This window comes from Astyanax mexicanus, chromosome 11 (genome assembly GCF_023375975.1).
Source record: "Astyanax mexicanus isolate ESR-SI-001 chromosome 11, AstMex3_surface, whole genome shotgun sequence".
NCBI classification, from domain to species: Eukaryota; Metazoa; Chordata; class Actinopteri; order Characiformes; family Acestrorhamphidae; genus Astyanax; species Astyanax mexicanus.
In genome coordinates this window covers 19,345,597-19,371,882 of record NC_064418.1, presented here as the reverse complement: position 1 = coordinate 19,371,882, position 26,286 = coordinate 19,345,597, and the positions used below count along the sequence as shown (strand labels likewise).

At 38.1% G+C, this 26,286-nt stretch overlaps 1 protein-coding gene and 1 long non-coding RNA gene across 6 annotated transcripts in view; one reads left to right on the top strand and one right to left on the bottom strand.

The window, feature by feature from the left end:
- The window catches only part of cavin2a (caveolae associated protein 2a), a 48,233-nt gene extending 24,004 nt beyond the window's left edge, over nt 1–24,229 (bottom strand). Inside the window, exon 1 of the mRNA XM_015602889.3 lies at nt 23,341–24,229. Within this exon, the coding sequence (XP_015458375.3) occupies nt 23,341–23,904 (564 nt within the window). The 5' untranslated portion in view covers nt 23,905–24,229. The remainder of the gene's footprint in view (nt 1–23,340) is intronic.
- On the top strand, nt 15,021–16,711 carry LOC125805001 (uncharacterized). 5 transcript variants are annotated; one of them, XR_007441218.1, is made up of 6 exons: nt 15,021–15,104; nt 15,144–15,188; nt 15,569–15,597; nt 15,727–15,832; nt 16,220–16,303; nt 16,478–16,553. It is a non-coding gene; the product is annotated as an uncharacterized LOC125805001 (long non-coding RNA). The 5 variants fall into 5 exon arrangements; XR_007441217.1 differs by lacking the exon at nt 15,569–15,597 and adding an exon at nt 15,228–15,301; XR_007441216.1 differs by lacking the exons at nt 15,144–15,188; nt 15,569–15,597 and adding an exon at nt 15,228–15,301.
- Nucleotides 24,230–26,286: the final 2,057 nt, after the last annotated feature.

The following is a 26,286-nucleotide window of genomic DNA, read 5'->3' as shown; positions in this document are numbered from 1 at the left end:
CTGCAACTTGTGTGAGACTACTTGGTAATTAGGGTTTTGTATTTGGAGATCAGTAGTTCTTAGGTGAGCAAGGTGTTCTAAATAATGCAATTTGTGTTTAGTGATTTGCAAAGCTGTGATTTAGAATGATATTTGAGTGAGAACATGTGGAATTGTGTTTAGAGTTTAGCAGTCTGGAGTCACAATGTTGACACATGAGCTTCATGTTTTTGGATTTGTGTGCATAGTTTCACATTTTGTGTGTATACAATGTGGAAAAACTGTAAAGAGAAATGAAACTAAACTGATCAGGAGATCCTTTTTCATACACCAAGATGGTTGAAGATGTCAGTGGGTCACAGACATGATGCATTTACTGCAAGCAAAGCATTTGCAACTTTATATTAAGTCTATTTACTTTAATTTACTTTAGGTGTATCTGTTCCAAAATGTTTGCTCATAAGAAAAATGCGAGGGTTCAGACAGAAGGTGCTATCTTTTAAACTGTGTGTCAGATCCAAACTGAAATGTTGATCTTTTCTCTCATATTCAGCTTTTAATGACAAACCCAGGTTTTTTGGGGGGCTACAACAGAAAAAAACGATTGTTCCAATACTTTTGGAGGGGACTGTATAATGCAAAGTTTACAACTGACAATAAATGTGTTCACACATTTGCCTTAAATACATGGTTCGGCACCCAGGACTCTGGGCTTGTTTGGTGGAGGGGCTTTTTATCACTGGGTTTAAGAACTGTAGTGTATTTGTATAAATTAAATGAATACATTTTGGGAATACATTTTGTCTGTGCTTTATTCCAGAGCCCTCGCTCCAGCCCTATCACAGTATGATTTATTAGGATATAATGAAGGAAAGGGAAGTAGTGGCAGGACATATTAGAATACTGGCAGAAAAACATGAGTTTTGGAATGGCAAGAGGCAAACCTTCCTGGTGATATCACCACAAACTGTTCCACACAGAACTCTAAATAGAAGTATGTTTCAGTGGCACCTGTTAACGGATGGAATATAAAGTACCAGTCAAAAGTTCTTATTAAATGTTTTTCTGTATTTGTAGATTAATATTAAACACAAGAAAACTATTAAGGGACAAACATGGAATTACATAGTAAACAAATAAAAAGTGTTTTTTTAATCCACTGAGATGGTGATTTGGGCTAGACTGGGACAAAAAATCGGCCCTGGCATTTTTAGACCGGCCCCTCATAATTAGCAGAGCACAACCAACTTATAATTTATGTATGTGGGATAGAAGCATAATGTATCATCAGCATATTAAATATAAGAAGTTTAGTGTTTATTGTTAACTCCACCATTTTTGTCTGCTCAGTGTAGTTCAATTGATTTTTTATCCTTTTTATTGAAATCATCTCTAATATGTATTTTTGAATTTCTCTGATACAACAGTTCGATTCTAATTTTCCAGGTTAAAGGTGCTTCCTCCTTTCAACAGCTATAACATGTATTTGTATCATGCTACAAACATTCTGTATAGCCTCACCATTATCAACTTCATAATAAAAAACTGAACTTTATTATAATCATGTTTTGTTTTTTGGTGTGGAATGTGCTCGAGCTCTTTTATTAAATGCTTGAAACCAGGGTTCTCTCCTACTCTCACCATGAGAGGATCTTTTAATTTAGGTGGAACAAACAAACAATGAGCCTGATTGTGGCGCTTTATTAAAAACAAAAAACAACAGCATTACTTTAACTACAAATATTTTTTCCTAATTACTGGATGCATTTTAGTGTTTGAGTTCTTTTTAAGAAATATCAGCTTTAGATTGATAAAATTAAATTATATTAGTGGTGTCAATCACTTACATCAGAGACACAAATGTGAAGCCTTTGAGCAAAAAAAAGGGAATCATGTGCGTGCTGCACTGCAAAAAATATGACAGACAGTAAATTGGGGTGTTTAAATGTTAGGGGTTGGAGCAGTATCAATATACATGTAGCCAGGTGGTGAATTGAGAATACACCTTTAAAATGTGTGTCTGTAACTTTAAGAAACACAATCAGAAGTGTTGTCACCCTGAGAGAGGAAAGGGAGGCGCTAAGAGCATGGTAGAGAAGGAGGCTCAAGCTGCAGTGAATGGTGGTGCTCCATTTTAGGATCCATCCAGAGCCATCCTAATGAAATAAGAGGTAAAAATCAGGAAATATAAGGTTTAGTTGACCTATAACAGTAGTAGATGCCTATATTGCCTTTCTAAACATGTATTTTGAATGAATCACAACCAGATGCGGGCAGATGGCATTGTTTCTGTGGGGTAGTGTGCTCCTCGTGTTCAAGCCTTGTATTTTTCTGGGTTACAGAAGCTGTTTATCCAAGTTCTCTTAAAGAAATGCTCAAGTCTTGTTGAGTAAAGCTGAGTAAATCGAGGTGAGCTTAAAAACAAATATAAAAAGAGCTCTGTTAATGGTATTAATGTGGTATTAATGTTATTTATCTATTTTCTGTAATTAGTGCCACTACCAAATACTGTACTGTGTTCTAAGTTAGGGTTTTACAGTGTATTACTTTTACTTTTATTGTTTTATATTAAAATTCAATCAGAATAAAATACCCGAAAACAAAATTCTTTTGTCATTTGGCGTGCGTCCTTTCCCCGGTGACATACACTTTAGGTTCGCTCGGAAGGCTTTGATTAAAACACAACACACCAATATATACCAATTGCAAAATTCAATTAATTCATTCACCAAAAAAATAAAATGAATCTTAATGGCTATGGTGAGATTGTGGGTGTGTGTAGATTTAGAAATTAAATAAGGAACGAAAAGAAAGAAAAATAGAATGGGATAGACCTTAATGCAGTGGGGCTCAAAACAGTAAATTCTCTAAATTACTTAATAAAAAAATCCACTAATCTCAAAAATAGAAAACAAAACAACTCAAAAGACAGCAATTATTAGTTCAACAACCAAAAAAGTAAAATAATGAATTTAACAAATCTTCCACCATTAAAACTGCATGTAAATGTGAATAAGAACTAACAGTCTTGTTTTTAAGGTTTTTTTCCAGTCAATGTCTCTTTTCTTTTTTTTAACACTTTCCCTTTTTTGTAGGATTTGGGTCCAAAAATGTCAGAAAGTGTGTTCCCCAACCAGGTAGACTTAAAAAAAAAAAAAAAAAGCGTAAGTATGTGTGCGTCTCTGCTCCTCTTATCTGTAGGTGTTTCTCAGTGCACAAGTACTTGATGACGTCACTCTCTTAGAGGAGCGGAAAGCGATGTTTCAGAAACGTAGGAGCACATTTTCACTTAGCTGCTTTCTTAACAAATAAACCACATATCTGAAGTCTAAACCCCTACATTCTCGTCTAAAATAACTTAAAACATTATTTTAGCACACAGCAGTACTGTTTTGAAAACTTACAGGTGCTTACAGTTATGTACTTTCTGTCCACACAAGACACCTTCCATTCATCCTCGATAAAGTGGAAGGAGCAAGAACACATCCGGGTATTAGTTGTGTACTTAGAAGATTGCGATCTTCTAATTGGAACAGTACTTGACTGATGACATTTCCCGAGTCCACAAGAACACATGTACAGACAAGAACGCAGATTGAGAAACGGCCTATGTCTCCCTCCTCGAGGTGCCATTTGAGGCTCAGATGGCAATAATCACTCGCATAGGATTCTGGGAAACGTTTACACAACGCAAAACTTGTTTAATAAACTGAAAATATCCAAAGAGGGTACTTATATATCACTGTAATACAGTTTAACAGCATCCCAACTCATATATTTTCTCACAAAATGGACATTTTATCTCCAAATCAATGCAGCAAACACATGCTGGGAGAGAGCAAGGTACAGAGAGAAGAAAGAGGGAGTGCTTATTTAACAGGGTTTCACATGGTTAAATCACCTGCCAGCTTACAGGACTTAAATCACTGTGAAGCTAAATATGAGTTTTGTTTCTAATTGTGTTGATTTGGCTTCTCTGGTTCGCCATGTAAATATACAAAAGTCTAATAATCTCGCCTGTATTTCACCACTTAAATGGGTAACATACTGACATCAGCAAAACACTGACCAATCACAAGGGCAATCAGATTGCTTTGCCCTCTCTAAACAACCAGATCCAGTGAAATTGTGAGCTGTCCAAATATTCACCAAATTATGCTTCTTGCCTCTCCATTTTGAGGCTGTGTTTTGCCATGGAAATGTAAAAAAATGTTTGGTCTGCGATAAACAGCTGCCAGTGTCACACAATATTATTATTGTGAAGTGTTACTCTGAACTTTTCACCCAGACTGTACCAAGATTAAGTAATAATATAAAAAACAGTGTAATTTGTAATATTATATAATGCAGAGCTGGTGATGTGTGAGTGAAAAATGAAGGAAGCAGACCTCGATTTGGCTGATTAAACTGTGTGAGCCGACGTGATGCTCTACCAACACAGGCCCGTTCTGGAATCCGGGCAAAACAAACACACCAATACCACCCCAACCTCACGCACACACACACACACGTAGCATATAACACTGTGCTCACTCGCCCATTGCCCGCTGTTGATGGATGGACAGCAGTTCAGAGAATTGCTGGCCTCTTTCCCAGACCAGAGAACGTAGAGAAACTGGGCCAGTTGGCCAGAACACCCAGTTCGGGGAGGTACTGGGCCGTCTCAGAGAGCTAGCACTTTCTCTATACTGCGGCTTTAGCTGTGGCTGTGCAAAGCGAACAGACTGAATACTGCTTACACACTGCGGTTCAGACCAAGAAGGACCAAATAAAACCAGACTTTATATTCAACAGACATATTTCTATTCTCTACACCAATTAATTACATCCCCCTGCCTTATAGCCAAAGCTGTCAAAAGTATACATTACTCAGGTAGAAGTACAGATACTAGGATTTAAAATACTTTTGTAGAAGTTGAAGTATCAGCTCAAGGTTTTTAATCAAGTAAAAAAAAACGTATAAAAGTAAAAGTAATGTAAGGGGAAAAATGCCATTAAGGACAAAAGCTTATGCCAAACCACAGGAGCATAAAGTGCACTACCCCAAAACACATTTTTCTAAAAGCCATAATGACTGCAATGTTCTATTAAAATGTTAATGTTGATACATTTGGGATGCACTAGGCTTCATGTTTCAGCTGCATATATGCTCAATGAAAATTGCATTTTAGTAAAAACGTAAATATATTAAAAAACTTAGTTGAGACATTTTGCTCAAGTTCTCTTGAGTCTCTGCACAGATCATCTTCATACTAGGCTACATATGTCTGCTATGTTCTTGGAGTTCCTGGAGTGTGGGTGTGACGTGTGCAGGTGTGATGGATGACAGTATAAACCAACTTGGTGTTGGAATGGTATATATTTATACTTCTTATCCAACAATAGATTTAGATTGAGAGATCTGATTGGAGAGATTCTGGAAAGGGGTCATATTGAACAATAAGAAGGAAGAATGAAATTAAGCTGAAATTAAATAGGAGTAACAAGGCTATTTTTAACATGTAAGGAGTAGAAAGTTCAGATAGTTAATGTGTAAAAATGTAAAGAGTAGAGATTCATGAAAATAATCAAATATCTGTAAAGAAAAGTCTAATGAATTATTTTCATTAAAATGTTTATAATTGTAAATGAAAGTGTAATACTAGCCTTATTTCACTAAGTTATTAGTCGACCACAGGCAAAATTTTTCAAACTCTTTTGCAACATTTGAAAGTTCAACACAACCTAGCAAACTTTCTATTGGTTAGGATTTTACTGATGGTACTGTCTAATTGCAGACTTATTCCAAGAAATTCCAAGTTTTAGCCTCACAGGAATGTTCTGGATTTCCATTTCCCACAGAAAACTAATTCTCATTATGCTTTAACCCAGGGCTAGACTGGGACAAAAAATCGGCCCTGGCATTTTTAGACCGGCCCCTCATAATTAACAGAGCACAACCAACTTATAATTTATGTATGTGGGATAGAAGCATAATGTATCATCAGCATATTAAATATAAGAAGTTTAGTGTCTATTGTTAACTCCACCATTTTTGTCTGCTCTGTGTAGTTCAATTGATTTTTTATCCTTTTTATTGAAATCATCTCTAATATGTATTTTTGAATTTCTCTGATACAACAGTTCGATTCTAATTTTCCAGGTTAAAGGTGCTTCCTCCTTTCAACAGCTATAACATGTATTTGTATCATGCTACAAACATTCTGTATAGCCTCACCATTATCAACTTCATAATAAAAAACTGAACTTTATTATAATCATGTTTTGTTTTTTGGTGTGGAATGTGCTCGAGCTCTTTTATTAAATGCTTGAAACCAGGGTTCTCTCCTACTCTCACCATGAGAGGATCTTTTAATTTAGGTGGAACAAACAAACAATGAGCCTGATTGTGGCGCTTTATTAAAAACAAAAAACAACAGCATTACTTTAACTACAAATATTTTTTCCTAATTACTGGATGCATTTTAGTGTTTGAGTTCTTTTTAAGAAATATCAGCTTTAGATTGATAAAATTAAATTGTATTAGTGGTGTCAATCACGAGAGAGAAAAAGAGTGAGACAGTTAGAGAGAGAGAGCAAACAAGGAAGAAAAAAGAGTGAGACAGTCAGAGAGACAGCAAGGGAGAAAAAAGAGTGAGACAGTCATAGAGAGAGTGAGCGAGGAAGAAAAAGAGTGAGACAGAGAGAAAAAGAGAGAGAGAGACAGTCAGAGAGAGAGAGCACACGTGCCCGATTAAGTGAGCGAGGGAGAGAGAGAGAGAGAGAGAGAGACAGTACGAGCGTTTGGACTCTGCCTGCACTGTTTCCAGTCGCCCATGTGCTCAGAGCTAAACCACGCAGAGAAAGGGTGTGGCCGCTTTCTTCCTATATATTGGTTGGTTCAGTCTACTGTCTGTATTAAATATTATCTATCTATCTATCTATCTATCTATCTATCTATCTATCTATCTATCTATCTATCTATCTATCTATCTATCTATCTATCTATCTATCTATCTATCTATCTATCTATCTATCTATCTATCTATCTATCTATCTATCTATCTATCTATCTATCTATCTATCTATCCTACAATATTGTGGCAGAATGTTTTAATCCTGACAATTTAAAACACACTTCAGCCCATACTACAGTACCCCCTACTTCACTGATGGTTCTTTATAATGAGGGCGAGCTCCCTGAAAACCTGAAAAAAGAAAAACTGCCTCACTGATATATTCATTTTTGGCAAGATTATCGCACCATCTTTCATGGTTTTAGTGTGTTTATTTAGTGACTGTAATTTTTGTTCATTCTGCCATGAGATATTCTGCTATTGTGTTATTATTATTGGTGAACAGTAGTGAAGTTAATGTAACTGGTTACTGTATTGTATGGTAGTTTATCTTGTATCTGTACTGAAATATAAAAATCTTGGGGGACATTTACTCCACAAAATTTAACTCTACATTTCAAAATGTTTTACTACACTACATTATCTTTCATAATCTTTGTTTTATGTGTGGCATAAAATGTAGCAAATTACATTGAAAGAAGCACAAAGCAGCTCATCAGGCAGGCTACAGCGCACTGTTGGACACAGTAGCTACCAGTGCAGTAGTGCAGCACTGTACAATTGTGTGCGTGTCTTTTATGTATGCTGCATAAATGATGGAATACATGAAATATATTGATGCACTATAGAAAAGGAAATTTAGTTAGTGTTTAAAACAAAGTTTTAATTAAACTTTAACTAATGAACAAGTTAAACTCAAGCTTTGCCTGTTTGTAAAAAGTTCTTTATAGCCGCATGGTTCTAATGTAATGGAAATGCTTTTGTTCAGTGTTTTGTTATTATGATCATTTTAATAGACATTACTGTCTGATTAATTAATTAATTAATTGATGATTAATTACTTTTAAAATATTAGTGAAGCACTTGAGTATTTTCCCCTAAAATTAGCTGATTAATCAGAGACTTGTTATAAAAATTATAATGGCACCTTAATTAGAGCCACTTTTAATATTTGATACTTTTGTAGTTTTACTCGATTACTTTTACTGCAGTAATGTTTTGCCTTCAGTATCTCTATTTTAACTGAAGCAGCTTCATGATTCATGTATTTCATTCATCACTGTTTGCTGCATCATCTTCTTTGTTTTTCTAGTCTCCAACACATTTATACCCATACGTTCTTCAGATATTGAGTGCCGGTGTGAAAGGGCAGAGGAACGTCCTGCTTTGAGGGGGAACCATTTTTCCGCTCCCTCTCTCATTAAGCACATGATGAGTCAAGCCAGGCTAATTACACCGCCTCGCACAAAAAATACACCTGCATACTTCTGACTGTCTACCTCTATTCAGAGACTAAGAGCAGGCATACTTTGGGAAAAGTATACCTTGCAGTGCTCAAAACATGCAAAAGGCATGCCTTGATTCTCTTAATTAATCATAGGTGGGTTTGGAGCGTAATTTGCTTTGAATTTTAACAGTGCAGCTACCTGAACGTATCCAACACTGCTCAGCAAAGGAAACTGAACTGCTTGTTCATGCCGTGACGGTGTGCAAGTAGGTCATTTAAGTAATATAAAATGACTTATATTTTGTGTTGATGTAGAAGGATGTTTTTTTTCTGTTCTGTTTATTGTTGATGTAAAAGTTTGCATAGCTGCTAACAGGCCTTCGCTATGGGTTTGTGCACTGCTGCAAGTGCATTTGTGGTAATATTAACACAGGGAAAAGTTTAGAGGAGAAATAAAATGGACAACGGGTGGGCTTTTTTGTCATTGTAATATATGAGGATAAGCGGAGCTACACATTATAGTGCAACAAACCAGCAAAACCACTAGACATGTGGATGTTACTCTGTTTTTGCTATTATACAGACTTTGGGTTTAAATAAAGGTTCTACAGCAATGAGACAACAATTCTGGTAAATGTAAATGGTGTCTGTGAAGGATCTTCTTTTTGATTTGTTATATGACATCATACAATGAACCCTTCTTGACATGTTTATTTTGAAAAGTTCAGGGTCGGTGAATGGAAAAATCCCTATTTAAGACTCTAAACAGTGACTAAGCTTGATCCCCATCTGGGAAACCAGCTCATTAGGCCACAATGTACAAAGGTGTGTGGACATATTCTCATTTATTTGCACACTGGTCTCTTTCGACCTTATTCAACATCTGTGTGTAGTCGTTCCCCTGACTACCTCCTTCATCTGGTATCACATGTAATCTATGATTAATACTGGAGCTGCTGAACTCTGGATTAATAATCCATCAGTGAATAAACACAAAGCACTGGGCTGGGCTAGTGTGAAGATAAGCGATAAGAGAGCGAGAAAGAGAGAGAGGGAGTAAATGAGAAAGAGAAATTCATTGCTGATTTTAAAGTGAATCAGTAAACAGGGGGAGCTGTTTTCTTCTCCATCAGTTTGTTTTTCCATCGTTCGCTCTCTCTTAACCTTATTTTTTCATCTCTACCAATTCACAAGAGGTCACTGTGAAATGCAACATTTTCTTGTGACTGAATTATTCATAATAGATACCACCACAAAATAAGTGAAAATAACATTTAATCAGAACTTAAAGTGGATAAGAGGGTGAGTTAAATATGCAGAAGTGGAAACATGGCAATCTTTACAAAAGCAGCAATGTGTGTGTAAATGTTTGGTGTGAGAGAGAAAGATGAGAATGTGGACAGTATCCATATTTTAATACAAATAAAATGTAATCTACCTTCTGCTCCTTTTTCAGCAGTAGCAACATGTTTTTAAATAAAGCCAAAACTCTCTAAAATTCCTAAAAACTTTAATACATAACCAGATCAGTAAAAATAGTTCATTACAACAGGACACTACATTATAACCTTCTAAAACATTATAAGAATGTTTTAGAAGGTTTTCTGAATGTTACAGTTAACTTTCGTAGAAAGTTTTCTGGATGTTCCTAGCACCTTTGTATTTAATGTTTTGAAATGTTCTGGTACCGCTGATGTCAGTGTTTTCATTTTTAGTTTTGGGAATGTTTCTTTCAACATTTCCATAATGTTATTATTAATTAGCTGAGAACATAATGAAAGAAATGTTCTAATAACAATTTCACACGTTTTCAGAACATTCCTGGAACTTTATTTCTGTAACCTTCCTAAAACCCTGTCAGGTGATTTAAAAAATACATAAAATTAATTACATGCTCTGTGATTAATTTATTAAAATTAATCACATTTAATTTCATTTAAGTATTTTAAAGAGTACAATATAGTTAAATTTTAGCTGATAAAAAATGAATGAATAAATGAATGAAAACCTGTAATGAACATCAGTCAGTAACAGATGTTGTAAATCCTGTATATCTCCTACTACCGTATACTAATTTATTATAGCTGCAGACCACAGTACGTGAGGCTCACTGACGGTACATCTGAGACTGTGGTCAGTAGCACTGGAGCACCACAGGGGACTGTGCTCTCCCCCTTCCTCTTCACTCTCTACACATCAGACTTCCAGTACAACTCTGAGATGTGCCATCTGCAGAAATTCTCGGATGACACTGCCATCGTTGGGTGTGTGAAGGGTGGTAAGGAGGAGGAGTACAGGAGAAAGGTGGATGACTTTGTTGCTTGGTGCTGACTGAACCAACTGCAGTTGAACATATCCAAGACCAAGGAGATTGTGGTGGACTTCCGTAGGTCTGGACTACCCTTGCAGCCAGTCTCCATCGAGGGGGTTGATGTGGAGACATTGAAGACCTACAAGTACCTTCGTCTGCAGCTGGACAACAAACTGGATTGGTCAACAAATACAGACACCCTGTACAGGAAGGGACAGAGCCGGCTCTATTTCCTGAGGAGACTGCGGTCCTTTAACATCTGTAAGAAGCTTCTGCAGATGTTCTACCAATCAATCGTGGCCAGCATTCTCTTCTACGCTGTGGTGTGCTGGGGAGGCAACATGAAGAGGAGAGATGCATCACGGTTGGACAAGCTGGTCAGGAGGGCTGGGGCAGTGGTTGGAGTGGAGCTGGACTCTCTGGTTACAATAGCTGAGAGAAGGACTTTGGATAAACTGCTTTCTATCATGAACAATGATATTCACCCACTTCACACCACCATCATGAAGCAGAGGAGTGTGTTCAGTGGCAGACTGCTGTCACAGAGCTGCACAACAGACAGGCTCAGAAAATCCTTCATTCCACTTTATTAAAAATGCCCACCTTGCTGGTGAAAAAAAACATTTTTAAAATGTTCTCTAAAATGCATATTTTAAATTTACATGATGAATGCAATGACATGATTCATTTGAATGAATTAATTACAGAGCATGTAATTAATTGTACTTATTTTTAATTGCCTGACAGCACTATTAAATATACAGTATACATATATCGAATTTTATTTTTATTTTATGTGCCTCTCTGTGTCTGGTTGAGAGATAGGAATGATAACAATGAGGAGAAGGCCAGTAGAAGCAGACAGTGAGTGTGGAGGAATGAAGGCAGGTGTGTTTTACCTCCTCTCTCTGGAAAGACCTTCCTCACCCAAGCTGCATTTTTGGGGAGGCGCTGGATAACTGTCGAACCCTCGGCCAGATTTCATCTCAGCCTCAAGATAAAAGTCTGGGCAGGTGAACATGTAGTGTTTTCTCTCTCTTTTACTTTAATTCCACTTAGAATAGCACACATTTTAACTCAGAACACTTTACCTGCCCACTTTTTTTTAGAAACACCCACCTTGCTGGTGCTCAGTTAGAGATTCAGGGCCCTTGGGGTCCTAATCCCAGTGCTAAGAGTCTTATTCTTTATTCAAATTAATATTTTCTCTGCTCTTACACACCTGAACTATTTTGTAAGTAGTTCATATATTTGTGTTGGTCATCCTCTAACCCAAACTTACAGTGAACTGAAACAAATCATTCTGTTGCGCACACACAAATATTTAATTGACATGCTTTTAGAATGGCCTCGGGATCTTTTACTGAGAAAGTCTATTTACAACAGTAGAAAATGAGGTGGGAGATGGCGCTCCTAGGGTGATGTCCGCAGCACAGGGCGTCTGTGAGCTAATGTATCAGAACCAAGTCGCTGCGCTGTCCTCTGAGCGCGCTGGCTGCTCTGCAATGCTGCATCTGCAGCACCTCGAAAAGAAGCGGTGGCTGACGTATCAGAGGAGGCATGTGTTAGTCTTCACCCTCCTGGTGTGTTGGGGCATTACTAGCGATAGGGGGAGTGCTATGAGTGGGTTGGGTTATTGGCCGTGTAAATTGGGGAGAAAAAAAATGTATGCTATTTTTGCTGAGACTGAACAGGAATTTACGCAGAAATGTATAAAAAGTGGAAGAATTCCACTGTAGCATGACTGAAGCACACTGGGTGGGACCTTTAGTGTTTCTATGGTCGGAATCAGTTAACGAGTTTGTTCACGAGATTGGTTGGTTAAGTTTAATTCCCACAAGAAAAATTAAACAAAATTCAATAAAATGCATCACAGCAAACCACGCGAGTACAAGGTCCAGGAAGAAGTTTATGGGCCCTATCGTGCCCCCTGTGCTAGGCGCGTAGCTATCTTACCCCATCAGCAGTCTATTTTTACACCTTGCACACGTGTCGTTAAAATAACGCTGGAGGAATATATTAACGTCGATGGGTGTGGTGGTCTGGAAGTGACATGTGTTCAGGTAAATATCTGGCATGTTTCTATTTCATGTAATCTACCTTCTGAGCTTTTGAGCAGTAGCAACGACATGTTTTTGAATAAAGCCAAAACTCCCTAAAATTCCTAAAACTAATACATGGCCCGCCTCAGTAAAAAGAGTTTATTACAACAGGAAACTTAGGCCAAAATGGGTAAAAAGAACATTATTAGAATAGTTCATAGAACGTTTAGTTTGTCAAGTTTTCTGAATGTTCCTAGCACCTTTTTATTTAATGTTTTGAAATGTTCTGGTACCGCTGATACTTGTGTCAGTTTTTTTTTTTCATTTTTTAGTACTGTGAATGATACTTTTAATTTTAACTTTTGTTTAACTTTGTTAGTTGATCTTGTTTCGCGCTGCCCATCAATGAAAAAAAATTAAATACACAGATCTTACTTATGTTAGTGTTTGTTTATATGTTAGCTATATGTTAGCTATATGTTAGCGTTCGTTTCTTATAACCAGGGCACATTTATTAAAATATAAAACATATTTTTTCATTATTTAAATCTCGTCCAGCGCTCAAATTTGTATTTCTTTTTTTAATATTTTGACTACTTTGTTTCTTATTATTTCTAGTTTCTTATTAAATACTTTCAATCCCTTCTAAACTGTAAACGCTCGGTAAGGTTGTAAACGAAGGTCACCCTAAATATATTTAAGTAAAAATAAAGGTTGATTGATTGATATTCAGTGTTGCAAATTCAGCTTTTACATAAACCTATAAACAGAATAAAGAATAAAATAACATTGCTGTTCCCTTAAATGAGCTGCTGGTGAATCTTCACAGCGTAAAAGCGCAGATCAGTATCCTCTGCTGCGAGTGCTTCTGCATCTTAAAGGGGATGGATACTGACACACTGATTAGTTTATTTCACGTTACGCCTCTTGAAAACACACCCATGAATAATTAAGAGAATTAGTACACACCTTTTGCGCCTTTGGAGCTGCGCAAGGCATATTTTTTGTGCCCTCACGATATCAAAGGAACAAGACACTCCCCTAAATCCAGCAGCGTAAAGCGCAATTAACTAGTGCGCTACAGATCATTAAAATCGGGCTCTGTGTAGTGAACCCTGGAGCAGCAGCAGCGATGCCTTATTTAATAGCTGTAGTAATTATCTGGATAATAAATCAGTTTAAACTACAACTGAACAGCCACTTAGCTCAAACATGAACTATATATATATGAGTATATCTGATAGTCGGGTCAGATCAAAACTGGATTATGTTTTCACCACGAGCAAACCACTCTGAAGTTCATTTGGAACCTGACCGACACCACTTCACTATCTTTTGTAGTAAATCAGAATGATCTCCAGCTTCAGGAGGGAGATTTTTGTTGGTCAAGAGAATGTGTTTTGTTCGCTCAGCTTGTTTGTTTTTGCACAAAGTGATTAGATTGAATATGTTTTGCTAGAGTTGGCCTGGCTGCTGTCACAAACACACCCTCCTGATAGGACGTCCCATAAACAGAGGCTATCGGGGGATTTCCTTTTGTAGCAACCCTCCCTGCCCACGCATGCACACACACACCCACACACTCACAGACACGCACACACACTCCAGAGGAGGCCTGGATGTTCACACAGTTCACTTCCTTCACAGAAGAATAGTCAGGAATCCAGATTATAAAAAGCTACAAACAACAGCAGATTAGAAACATGCTCTTAGTAGTGAGACTCAGAGCTGCTGGATTTAAACTGCACTCTGATTGGCTGCAATCTGTATATTGCCATGGGTAAAGCTAAACTCACTGTAACTTCTGGCCCTACATGGCTTTTTGTATTATTGATTTATTTTTCAGTAATAATTGACAGTTGTCTCTAAATAGATGGAACCAAGTGAGATCTCCAATTTTACCAAAAATTGTTAGATTGGAACATGCTATAAAAAACATAGCATTAAACTTAAAAATTAGCTTTAAAACAGCAGAAATTTGTGTTTTGTTCAGGTGGCACAGCTCCAGGGCCCCGGGTTGTGTGTTCAATCCCTGGCCTGAAAATACACACATATATGACTAACATACACCCCAATACATTTTTAACAATTCCACAAATATATTTGGTATTTCATACAAGGAGCTCCTGTTCACTGTTGGTGCTGTTTTGCCACATACACAACCCATAACATTGTGCGCTAAAATACACTCATACTGCTGCTTCACTGAAGCTTCTAATTGATGAACAATATTAACATTGTCATTATGTTTAGGGTTGGGTTAGGTTTAGGTGATAGTTATGGTTAAGGTTAGGGCTAGGTTAAGTTTAGATTAGGTTAATGTTATGGTTAAGGTTAGGGCTAGGTTAAGTTTAGATTAGGTTAATGTTATGGTGAAGGTTAAGGCTAGGTTAAGTTTAGATTAGGTTATGGTTAAGGTTAGGGCTGGGTTAAGTTTAGATTAGGTTAAGGGTTTGGTTAAGGTTAGGGCTAGGTTAAGTTTAGATTAGGTTATGGTTAAGGTTAGGGATGGGTTAAGTTTAGATTAGGTTAAGGGTTTGGTTAAGGTTAGGGCTAGGTTAAGTTTAGATTAGGTTATGGTTAAGGTTAGGGATGGGTTAAGTTTAGATTAGGTTAAGGGTTTGGTTAAGGTTAGGGCTAGGTTAAGTTTAGATTAGGTTAAGGGTTTGGTTAAGGTTAGGGCTAGGTTAAGTTTAGATTAGGTTAAGGGTATGGTTAAGGTTAGGGCTAACTTAAATTTAGATTAGGTTATGGTTAAGGTTAGGGCTAGGTTAAGTTTAGATTAGGTTAATGTTATGGTGAAGGTTAAGGCTAGGTTAAGTTTAGATTAGGTTATGGTGAAGGTTAAGGCTAGGTTAAGTTTAGATTAGGTTAAGGGTTTGGTTAAGGTTAGGCTAGGTTAAGTTTAGATTAGGTTATGGTTAAGGTTAGGGCTGGGTTAAATTTAGATTAGGTTAAGGGTTTGGTTAAGGTTAGGGCTAGGTTAAGTTTAGATTAGGTTAAGTGTATGGTTAAGGTTAGGGCTAACTTAAATTTAGATTAGGTTATGGTTAAGGTTAGGGCTAGGTTAAGTTTAGATTAGGTTAATGTTATGGTGAAGGTTAAGGCTAGGTTACGTTTAGATTAGGTTAATGTTATGGTGAAGGTTAAGGCTAGGTTAAGTTTAGATTAGGTTAATGTTATGGTGAAGGTTAGGGCTAGGTTAAGTTTAGATTAGGTTATGTTTAAGGTTAGGGATGGGTTAAGTTTAGATTAGGTTAAGGGTTTGGTTAAGGTTAGGGCTAGGTTAAGTTTAGATTAGTTTAAGGGTTTGGTTAAGGTTAGGGCTAGGTTAAGTTTAGATTAGGTTAAGGGTTTGGTTAAGGTTAGGGCTAGGTTAAATTTAGATTAGGTTAAGGGTATGGTTAAGGTTAGGGCTAACTTAAATTTAGATTAGGTTATGGTTAAGGTTAGGGTTAGGTTAAGTTTAGATTAGGTTATGGTTATGATGAGTGTTAGGGCTAGGTTAGGTTTGGATTAGGTTTAGGGTATGGTTAAGGTTAGGGCTAGGTTAAGTTTAGATTAAGTTATGGTTAAGGTTAGGGCTGGGTTAAGTTTAGATTAGGTTATGGTTAAGGTTAGGGATGGGTTAAGTTTAGATTAGGTTAAGGGTTTGGTTAAGGTTAGGGCTAGGTTAAGTTTAGATTAGGTTAAGGGTTTGGTGAAGGTTAAGGCTAGGTTAAGTTTAGATTAGGTTAATGTTATGGTGAAGGTTAAGGCTAGGTTAAGTTTAGATTAGGTTAATGTTATGGTGAAGGTTAGGGCTAGGTTAAGTTTAGATTAGGTTATGGTTAAGGTTAGGGATGGGTTAAGTTTAGATTAGGTTAAGGGTTTGGTTAAGGTTAGGGCTAGGTTAAGTTTAGATTAGGTTAAGGGTTTGGTTAAGGTTAGGGCTAGGTTAAGTTTAGATTAGGTTAAGGGTTTGGTTAAGGTTAGGGCTAGGTTAAGTTTAGATTAGGTTAAGTGTTTGGTTAAGGTTAGGGCTAGGTTAAGTTTAGATTAGGTTAAGGGTTTGGTTAAGGTTAGGGCTAGGTTAAATTTAGATTAGGTTAAGGGTATGGTTAAGGTTAGGGCTAACTTAAGTTTAGATTAGGTTATGGTTAAGGTTAGGGTTAGGTTAAGTTTAGATTAGGTTATGGTTATGATGAGTGTTAGGGCTAGGTTAGGTTTGGATTAGGTTTAGGGTATGGTTAAGGTTAGGGCTAGGTTAAGTTTAGATTAGGTTATGGTTAAGGTTAGGGCTGGGTTAAGTTTAGATTAGGTTATGGTTAAAGTTAGGGCTAGGTTAGGTTTAGATTAGGTTAAGGTTAGGATTAAGGTTAGGGCTAGGTTACGTTTAGGTCTAGTTCTAGGTATAGGTTTAGGTATGCACAAGGGTTGAGCTACATTTAGTACGCATGTTACTGACATCATTTAGTTCCATAAGTATGAATTTCTCTTGAGATCAGGTTGGGTAAAGGAATATAAATTCCTTAATTTTGCACAAAGCAAGTATTGACCTTTCTGTCTCTCGAGTTATGTAGTGCAGTTAGCAGCATTCCAATCCTGGAGTATCAATGATAGCGACTGTTTTCTCTTTGATATAGTCAGTGGAACATGGACATGATTTTGAAACTGCTATTTTATGGTAAAACTGCTACATAATGTTGTTAATCTGGCACTGTTTACTGGTGCAAAATCAGCAGTGGGAAAAAAACACCCACTGGAAATGTAAAAGAAGAGCTGAGCTGGACGCTGGCCGGACAGTTCAGGGCACAGGACGAGCAGCGGAGCACAAACAAAACAAACACAGCCCCAAACGGACCATAATTAAGGCCCTGTTTACTGGAGCTCATTAGAAGCCGTTAGGGCTCGTTACAGCTTGTTAGGGGGAATGACGAGAGAAACACAGAGTGCAATCAGAGTACACTCAAAGACACACACAGACACATGATTGGGGCCCTCAATTTATTCCAAGCTTCCTTCCATCTTCCACCTCGGGTAACACACACAGACCCAGAGTGTTCGGAACCATGCTAGCGAGGAAGAATACACGTCTGACACTGGCCTGCCCTCAGCCACAAAACAGAACAGACAAGTCCCATGTTTAACCCTTTGAAGCACAGATTATCTAAATTATGATCAAAAACATCACATCACACCACAGCCTCACAGATTTATATAGTTTTAGGATTAGCTTTAAACCTATATGAAATGTGAAGATTATCATTCCTCTCATTTGTAATGATGTGTAGTTTTGTTAGAGTTTTGTATGCTGTGTTTTTGAAGGATATTACTCTCAATGTTCCTTGACTGGAAGAGTAAATACAGAGGTGTCAAGTAGGAAAGTTCAAATCCTTAGTTACCTATTTTAGTTATATGTAATTAACTGGAGGTTTATACACAACACAGCACGCCTGCAAATGTCACAACACACTCCAGCAAGGACATAGCAAGAGCTTCTTTAATATATCTATATATAATATATATAAAAATGCATTCATTTTCAATGGGCACATATGCAGCTCAAACAGGAAGCCTAGTGCATTCCTTTAGGAAAATGTGCACTTTAGACCCCTGTATCTACACTTCTACCTGAGTAATAAATGTGAATACTTTTGACACATTTGAATAGACAAAAGTGAAGTTAAAACGTGAAGTGGGGTAAAGCACAGCAGTCTGTGATCAGCAAATCACTAAAGTAAATGTAAGCAACTGAACTCGTGCCAAATATCTCCATTTCCTCCAGTTCAGAAGCTCTGTGGTTACTGTGGCATGTAAAATCAGGGTGAGCAGCTAAATTGCAGCACAAACTTGTGTCCATTTCCAATTATAGCTTCACAGGAGAGGAAATGAGTGCTTCTGCTGCTCAGCCACACCTGGTGCGACGCTGTAAGCGTGGCAGAGTGTTTGCAAGCCACCATTTTACAGTTTGTACTACAGCCTTGTGTACTCAGAGGAGACACACCCTGCAGATAACAGCCGTCACTCATGCCGGCGCATGCGAAGCAACATCTGGGATAGGCTGCAATCGCCTGAGTGGTGGTTGTGCACTTTAGCGACGTTAGCACAAGGTCTGTGAGATCTCTTAACATCTAACAGCAGCTTTACCATCACTCTGACTAAGAGATGTTCACACATCTGTGGCCTTAGAATCAGCAAACTTCTCAGCTACACACCTTTAGTGGGAACGCTAGCTGGGAATCTTCAGCTAATCTCTTGCTAACTGCTCTCTCAGGTTAGCATACTTTAAATACATCAGTAATTAACAATGTAATCTAAGTAATAGAGTATTCTAGATCATAAATCTGAGGTAATATAATATAAAAATAAAAACAATTAAACTGAACAATATTGCTGCAATATGTACTGCAGTAATGTAGGGTTAATCAGCCGTTTACTACAAGCAAAAAACAAGCTTAATATTGTTTCTGAAAAATTAACAATCATTGTCACATTTTAAAAAATACTTTAATTAATACTTAAAAAAATAACAAAATCTATACATTTTTACAAAGTTATTGATATATGGAAAAATATCTAACATATAAGCTGGTTATAATACACTGACTTGCCAAAAGTCATAAGACAGAACTACAATTGATTATGTGCACTGGTACAAATTTAACACTGACCACTGTGCATGGAGGTATGTTAAATGCCCACACTTTGACTTCAGATAACACCTCACAACTTATACATTTGTGGGCATTCCCAAATGGTTCCCTGAGGTAGCACATAATGATGAATTTACATCAATTTTGCATGCCGCAGTATTGTCATGACATCAGGTATGTCATGGTATTTTCTTGATGTTATCATCTGTTTCTTATAAAGACTTTACTATCTCTGACAAGTAAGCAGATACAACATTCACACAGCAACAGAGTTACTGAATGATGAGTCCTTTTCCCTCTCAGGACCAGGAGTTCAGAGACTGGTGCCCCCAAAACGTGTTTCTGCAGGTCCTTTCATGAGCAATTTACATACTGCTGCCCCATGACCCTCTGTATCTAAGTTATTAATACTTCAGTTATTGATTTAAATCAGCTCTCAGTGGTTCATCACTGTTAACTGAACTGAACTGTAAAAAGAACCAAAATATGGAGGTTAATCGAGAGCACTAGCACTGGTGAAACAGGTTAAACAACCACTGTTTCCATACTAATGAATCAAGTTAAAGTCATGCAAGTCCTGTTATCATACAACCACCTCTAATCAGAGTACAGTTAGAAAGTCTAAGCAGGTGGAACAGACATGCTTTAGTCAACAAATCATTTCTCCTAAAATCAAACAGTGAAGCTTGTTTGTCTTTGTGGCACACTATATATATATATATATATATATATATATATATATATATATATATATATATATATATATATATATATATATATATATATAATTACATATCAGGTAAAAAAAATGATTTAGGCTATTTGTTTAGATATATCTGGCATTTGTCTGAATAGTTCACACTCCTAAACTGACGTTCATGCACTAAAAAGCGGTGCTTTACATAAAGTTTCGGTTTCATCTTCTCCAGGATCACAGGAGCTATCAAGCAGGAGACAGTGTCTGCAAGTGGGCTCATCACAGAGAATGTGTTTTTGTCAAATTTGCATGTTATTTGGCTATATCCACTTTTTAAGATTAAAGCTGTTCTTTTAAAGCTTTTCTCCTGTGACTGCATCCGAACATGTCATTAAAACACTGACGGTTTGCAATATCTACCTACTAATTGGAACATCAGTCCAGATTTGTAAGCTCAGTTACCTCCCTCCCTCCCTGGGTTTTAAGTTGTATTAAAATTGTGCCAAGTGTAAAGTTTGGTGGAGAAGGGGTTATGGTGTGGGGTTGTTTCAAGTTGGGCTTGGCCATTTAGTTATAGTATGCTGCAGCATACCAAGAGATTTTGGACAATTTTAATGCTTCCAACTTTGTGGGAACAGTTTTCTTACATGATATTAAACTCTTTGGATTAAAAATGGGATGTCTCTCAAGTTCATATTTGTGAAAAGGTAGAGATGATTGAATACTTTTAACAATTTAGTGTATTTTACCTACCACATTTACCTGCTGTGTGAATCCAGCCTGTTAGCATTGCTAAATCCTGTATGTTGTTATGCAGACTTTCCACACAAGCACGCATGTTGCAAAATGCATGAACAAACATCAGAAAGGCTTGTTTATCTCTGTTTAATCCTCAACTCTTCCCAACCCTTCAAGTCACCTTATACCTGCAATACCAGGAACTGCTCAGAAATGCAGATAAACTAGCCTAAACCCCCCGGGACATCCCCAGCTCCCACATGTCTCTACAGGCTCTGACGCTAATGTGGCTTAATGCATGCTGTTAACTTTAGAAACTCTAAAACTCCACCTGCCCGTGTTGATCCACACAGGAATTCTAAAGAGCCAGGGGTGCTAAACTGTGAGGGACCCCACCTTCTGCTCCTCCAACTCTAAACTAAACACTCACTGTCTTTACCCTGAGCCTCAAATACTAAATATCTTTGAACCTGTATGCAGTTATGCAGGGTTGCCTAGAGGTATGAAGACATTCGGGATCTTCTGAAAGGAATTAGACTTAATAGTGCGAAACAGAGCCCTGGGAAAGCAACGCCTGAACAATACACCCACCTACCAGGTTCTGAGACCAAGCAAAACACCAAAAGTGGCCTGTGTAAATTGAATCCAGTTCCATTTTGAAGTAGCTTTAGACTAAATTCGAAACATAGGTATAGTAAAGAAAAATACATTTTTATTTGTTTTTGAATGAATCATAAATTCAGGGAAAATGAAAAAAAAAAATTGAATCTTTACTAATTTCTCTAATTTTTACCGCATGGTTTAGTGACCAAATGTACAGAATACCTCTAAGAAGTCAATCAGGAGTAATTCTGAGCACAGAGGAAAAAAAAAACATGATCAATTATGTAATGGAAATCAATTCTTGATTTTATCGACTATTGCTTATACAGTTTTAGTTAAGTATAACAATTTTGAGCTTTGAAGGTTTAAGAAGGTAACTTTTGACATGAGTGATATTACAACCTGCACACTGTTTTATATTCAAAGGACTGAAAACACTCACTGCTGCATGTTTAGCAATTAATAATATGAATTTTATGTAACGTTTCTCATATTGTCTGCATACTAGCTTAAAGAGCTAGTAAATATGTAAAGTTTAAGCTTAGTCCACCCTGTCATCGTAAATTATTAACTAAGATAATTTTAGAAAAAATAAATCTATCTTTAAAGCAGATCAAAGAATAAGTTACCTTGAACAATTCAACATGTCTGCAGTTCTAGCGCAAGTCTTTTTCCCTTACAGAACCAAAAGTTCAGCATCTTGTACCCCCTTAATGTGTTTCTGCATGCCCCTACAGGTAAAGAGCCTCCATGCTAGAGTGCTAATCAGTTGGTGGCTTGCTTTAGGGCAATCAGATAAGCAAAGAAGGCCTGAAAAGTGCAGCTGCTTAAGTCAACAAAACCCACCCTTTAGCTTAACCAACCGGCGAGCGCTCTCCTGTCAGCATAATCCAGTTTCCTGAATGTGTATAATAGCGCGGGCTAAACACACAATGCACCTCTCCTTAGGATCACAAAGATTAGCCAACCAAAACACGCTGAGCCACTGCGGAGCTGGTTCAGCCAGCACAGGTTGACGGCCGTTGCTGTCAGGACACTGAGTGATGGCAGCATCATCAGTCGGGGGAAGAAAGTGGGTTGTTGCTCTGTAAACACACTGTAGCTATTAATTATTTTGTGCAAAACAGAGATGATGAACGTGGGAACTGGAGAGGGCTTGTTCTCTAAGCCTCACATTCAAACACACATTTCCACAAATCTCACTGGGGAACTGGTGGAGGGGGGTCTTCTGTCAAAAAAAAAAATCACTATACTGTGTGAAAAGGTGATAAAGTTCCTGATAGGGTTCCCCATTTTGCGATAGATTATAATAATGTGCCTCTAGATCAAGAAATGTTTATAATGTGTTTTAATGAGTGCCCATCTGTGGCTGCCCTTCTGCTCCTCCAGTAAAAAAGAGTGTAAACATTTTATTTTCTTGCTGAAGCCCTTTAAACAGCCTGGATCTGCGACTGTCAATAGGCCTAGAATTTTAAAACATCTCAGCACCTGTTGCTGTTCACAGGAGTAGTCTTCTACTGTTGACTACTAAGCAAACATTCATTTTCCTGTATACAAATTTCACATATTTGCAGGATTGCAGTACCTTTAACCCAGTGAAAGGTGATTGAATGTACTTGAAATTAAAATATAGCTAATGTTATTCATTTATACAGTTTTTGCCAATACAGAGCCAGCACAGTTTGCTGTGCCCCTGTGGTACCCAGGTAAATCTGGGTTACTGCCCCTACTACCTGCTTTTCAAGAAGAAAGACCTCCAGCATTACGACTGGACACACATGCACACATTGGTATAAATTATGTGTGTCCAGAGCTGAACTCTTCTGGATACATTTCTGCACATTCTCCAGGGAACACATGCATCTTTTGACAGCCTATCTGACCCGATTCTACACCAAGGGCATCTAGAGCCCTAAGTCTAGCATCTATATGACTCAGGACCAAGACCAGAGCTATATTTTATCCAGAGCTGCATATAAAAATGATTCAAGACCAGAGCTGGACTCCATTTCTGCACATTCTCCAAGAAGCACACCCCTCTTGACAGCTTACCTGAAAGATGAGCACCTTGAAGTGGTTCCTCTTGAGCAGGTGCGCATGGTTGGCCTCCAGCCTCTTCACCTGGTTGCCCTGCCGCTCCAGGCGCTCTCGTACATCTTTAATATAGCCGCCGGTCTTGCGTGATCGCTCCAGCAGCTTGGACACGCCGGTGGCCGTGGTGGAGTGGCTTTTGGCCAGGCGGGCGACATCGCCCTGAACCCCACGCACAGTGCCCTCCAGCTCGGCCTGCCGCTTCTCCATGCGCCGCTGGTTCTCTTGCACAGCCTCAATCATTGCCACCAGCTTGTCTAGGAGGGCCACCACTGTAATGGCGCTCACCTGGCCTCCGGAGCTTGTGGGGCTTGTCAGAGTCTTGGTGCCCAGCCGTGGCAGGGTGTGGGAAGGGGACGAGGGTGCAGAGGTAGGGTTGAAGCCTGGGAGCAGGAACTCTTGGCCTTCTTGGGGGTCTGGGGCTACTGCTACGGGACCAGGGGTAGGAGGGTTGGAGTTGGCTGTGCCGGGCTGGAAAGCTGCAGTTGCAGCACTGCGGTCAGCATGAGCTGAATCTTCACTCATCCTGAAGGATCTGATCAAACTGTGGTTTGAAGGTTTGGGGAGTTTGGAGAGGTGTCCTCTGGAAAGGTCAAAAGGTCTGTCGTCTGATGGTTGAGGGATCTAAAGACTCTGCTTCTGCAAAGTTTCTTGATGAAAGTTTCCTGATAAAAGTTGGATAGAGTGGCTGGAGATATGGAATTGCTGGATCGAAGGTCTGAGGATGTCCCACGGCACTAATGTAGAGATATAATGGTTTTCTATATTGTCCCTGGTCCTCAGTGTGTTCTGTCAAATGTACACACTTTCTCTGCCTCCTGTGTCTCTCTAACACAACATTCCTGACACTCCACTTAAACTCCCCACACACCCAGAGGAGGAGCCTGGTTGCTGTGGTAGCAAGCCCAGCCCATTAGTGTAATGCAAGACAGGGTGCCTGTCCATGGTGTGAGAGCTGGAAAAAGAGAGAGAGAGAGGGAGAAAGAGAACGAGAAAGGCAGAGTGAAATTAAGATAACATTATTGTGCTTTTGCATCATGAAACAGCAACGTTGTGTTTACTTATGGAATATTCATTGACCACACCTGAACCTGCACAATGCAGAGGTGGTTAAGGGTTTAAGAGAGAATGTGTGTGTGTGTGTGTGTGTGTGTGTGTGTGTGTTTGTGTGTTCTTTTACCTCTACAGATATCTTCAATTGCTCTGACTGGCCTGCTCTGACATTTGGGCATGTGGAGATGAATGTTTGATCAATGAGCTCATCCTTGCCCCTGGCATCATTCCAGAATCAGCACTTGTTACACAAACACAAACACACACACACACACACACACACACACAGACATGGTCCTGCTCTGTACTGTGTACACACACACACACTCAAACAAATCAGTTCTGGACACAGTTACTGCAGCACAGGCATGGCCTTATGTAAGATTGCAATAGTGTTTGAAGGTTTGTGAATTATTTTTAACCTATAAGAGCCCAGACACAGTTCTGACTGTAAATATTTTAAGGTAAAATCCAAGGGTAACATAATAATGACACAAAAACAACAACCCATCTCTACTGCACCAGTTTCCAGTGGTGGCATTTTTACACCACAGCATTCAATCTTTGCATTGCTTTTGGTGATGTAAAGATCACCTAGGCACTATGCGCCTCAGCATCTGCTGACCCTGCTGTCATTTTACTTTTTGAGTTGTTGTCGTCCCCAGTCGCTTCCACTTTGTTATAATAGCACAGACAGTTGACTGTTCAATATTTAGAAGTGAGGAAATTTCACGACTGGACTTGCACAGGTGGCATCCTATACTGTTGCACAGTACCTTGCTGAAATTGAGGTCCTGAGAGCGACTAATGCTTTCACTAATGTGTACAGAAACAGTTTGCATGCCTAGGTTCTTGGCTTTATACACCTGTGTTCATGGAAGTGACAGAAACCTGAATTAAATGATTGGAAAGGTGAGTAAATACTTTTGGCAGTATAGTGTACCTTTGGCAAACAAAGTTATGTAATACAGGAACATGTTCCTCAACAATTCAATGAGCATGTTATTTGTTTTTTTCTTGCTTATTTAAAATTGTGAAAAAAACTGATGACATTTTAGGGTAAGTTTATGCAGAAATCTAGAAAGTTGAAAATGTTTCACAAACATTTAAGGACCAAAGTACATTCTAACGAAGGACATGTGTTAAGCTTTGATGACTCAAAATGTTCACACTGGAACCCTGCTGTTTCCTTTTGTGCTAAAACAGAACACAGTAAAATTGGATTAGCAGAGGAATTCTACTCTACAATGAAAATTACTGCATCCACTGATTGCAGAAAAGAGAATGTGTATATATCAGCACGGCTACTCAAGAAATTTTCTTTACAGGTTATTTTGCTTCAGATCCAATCAAAAATTATTAATGCTGAGCGTCATCCGATATCAATCTGATCTGATCTTTATGTTTGTATAAAAAAGATGTGGTGTTAATTAATACAGGAATCTTGAGTTTATCTGTTTATCTTTAGTAACAGTAACTTAATTTTAATATAGTACACCTGTAAATCAGAAAAGAATGCGATGGTTAAAGCTCATTTAAAACAATCTGAGACCAAATTGAAAACTGTTTTGTGGTCAGAATTTTCCAATTTTAATGCCTTTTAGCCCAGAGAAGACTCCTATGTTTCATTCTGTACCTGTACTTTACTCATACAAATACTACATACTGGACTGTCTCTGCACTTCCACATACATACTCAGATATTAGCATGTGTATATAGCTTTGTATACTTTTACATCCAGTCATATTAACGTAAATCTACTGTCATGAATTCACTCCAACACCATGCAGAGAGTTACTCGTTTCTTTATTTAGCTAACAAGAGAAGCGTGAGCTGAGGAACGCCACAAAACA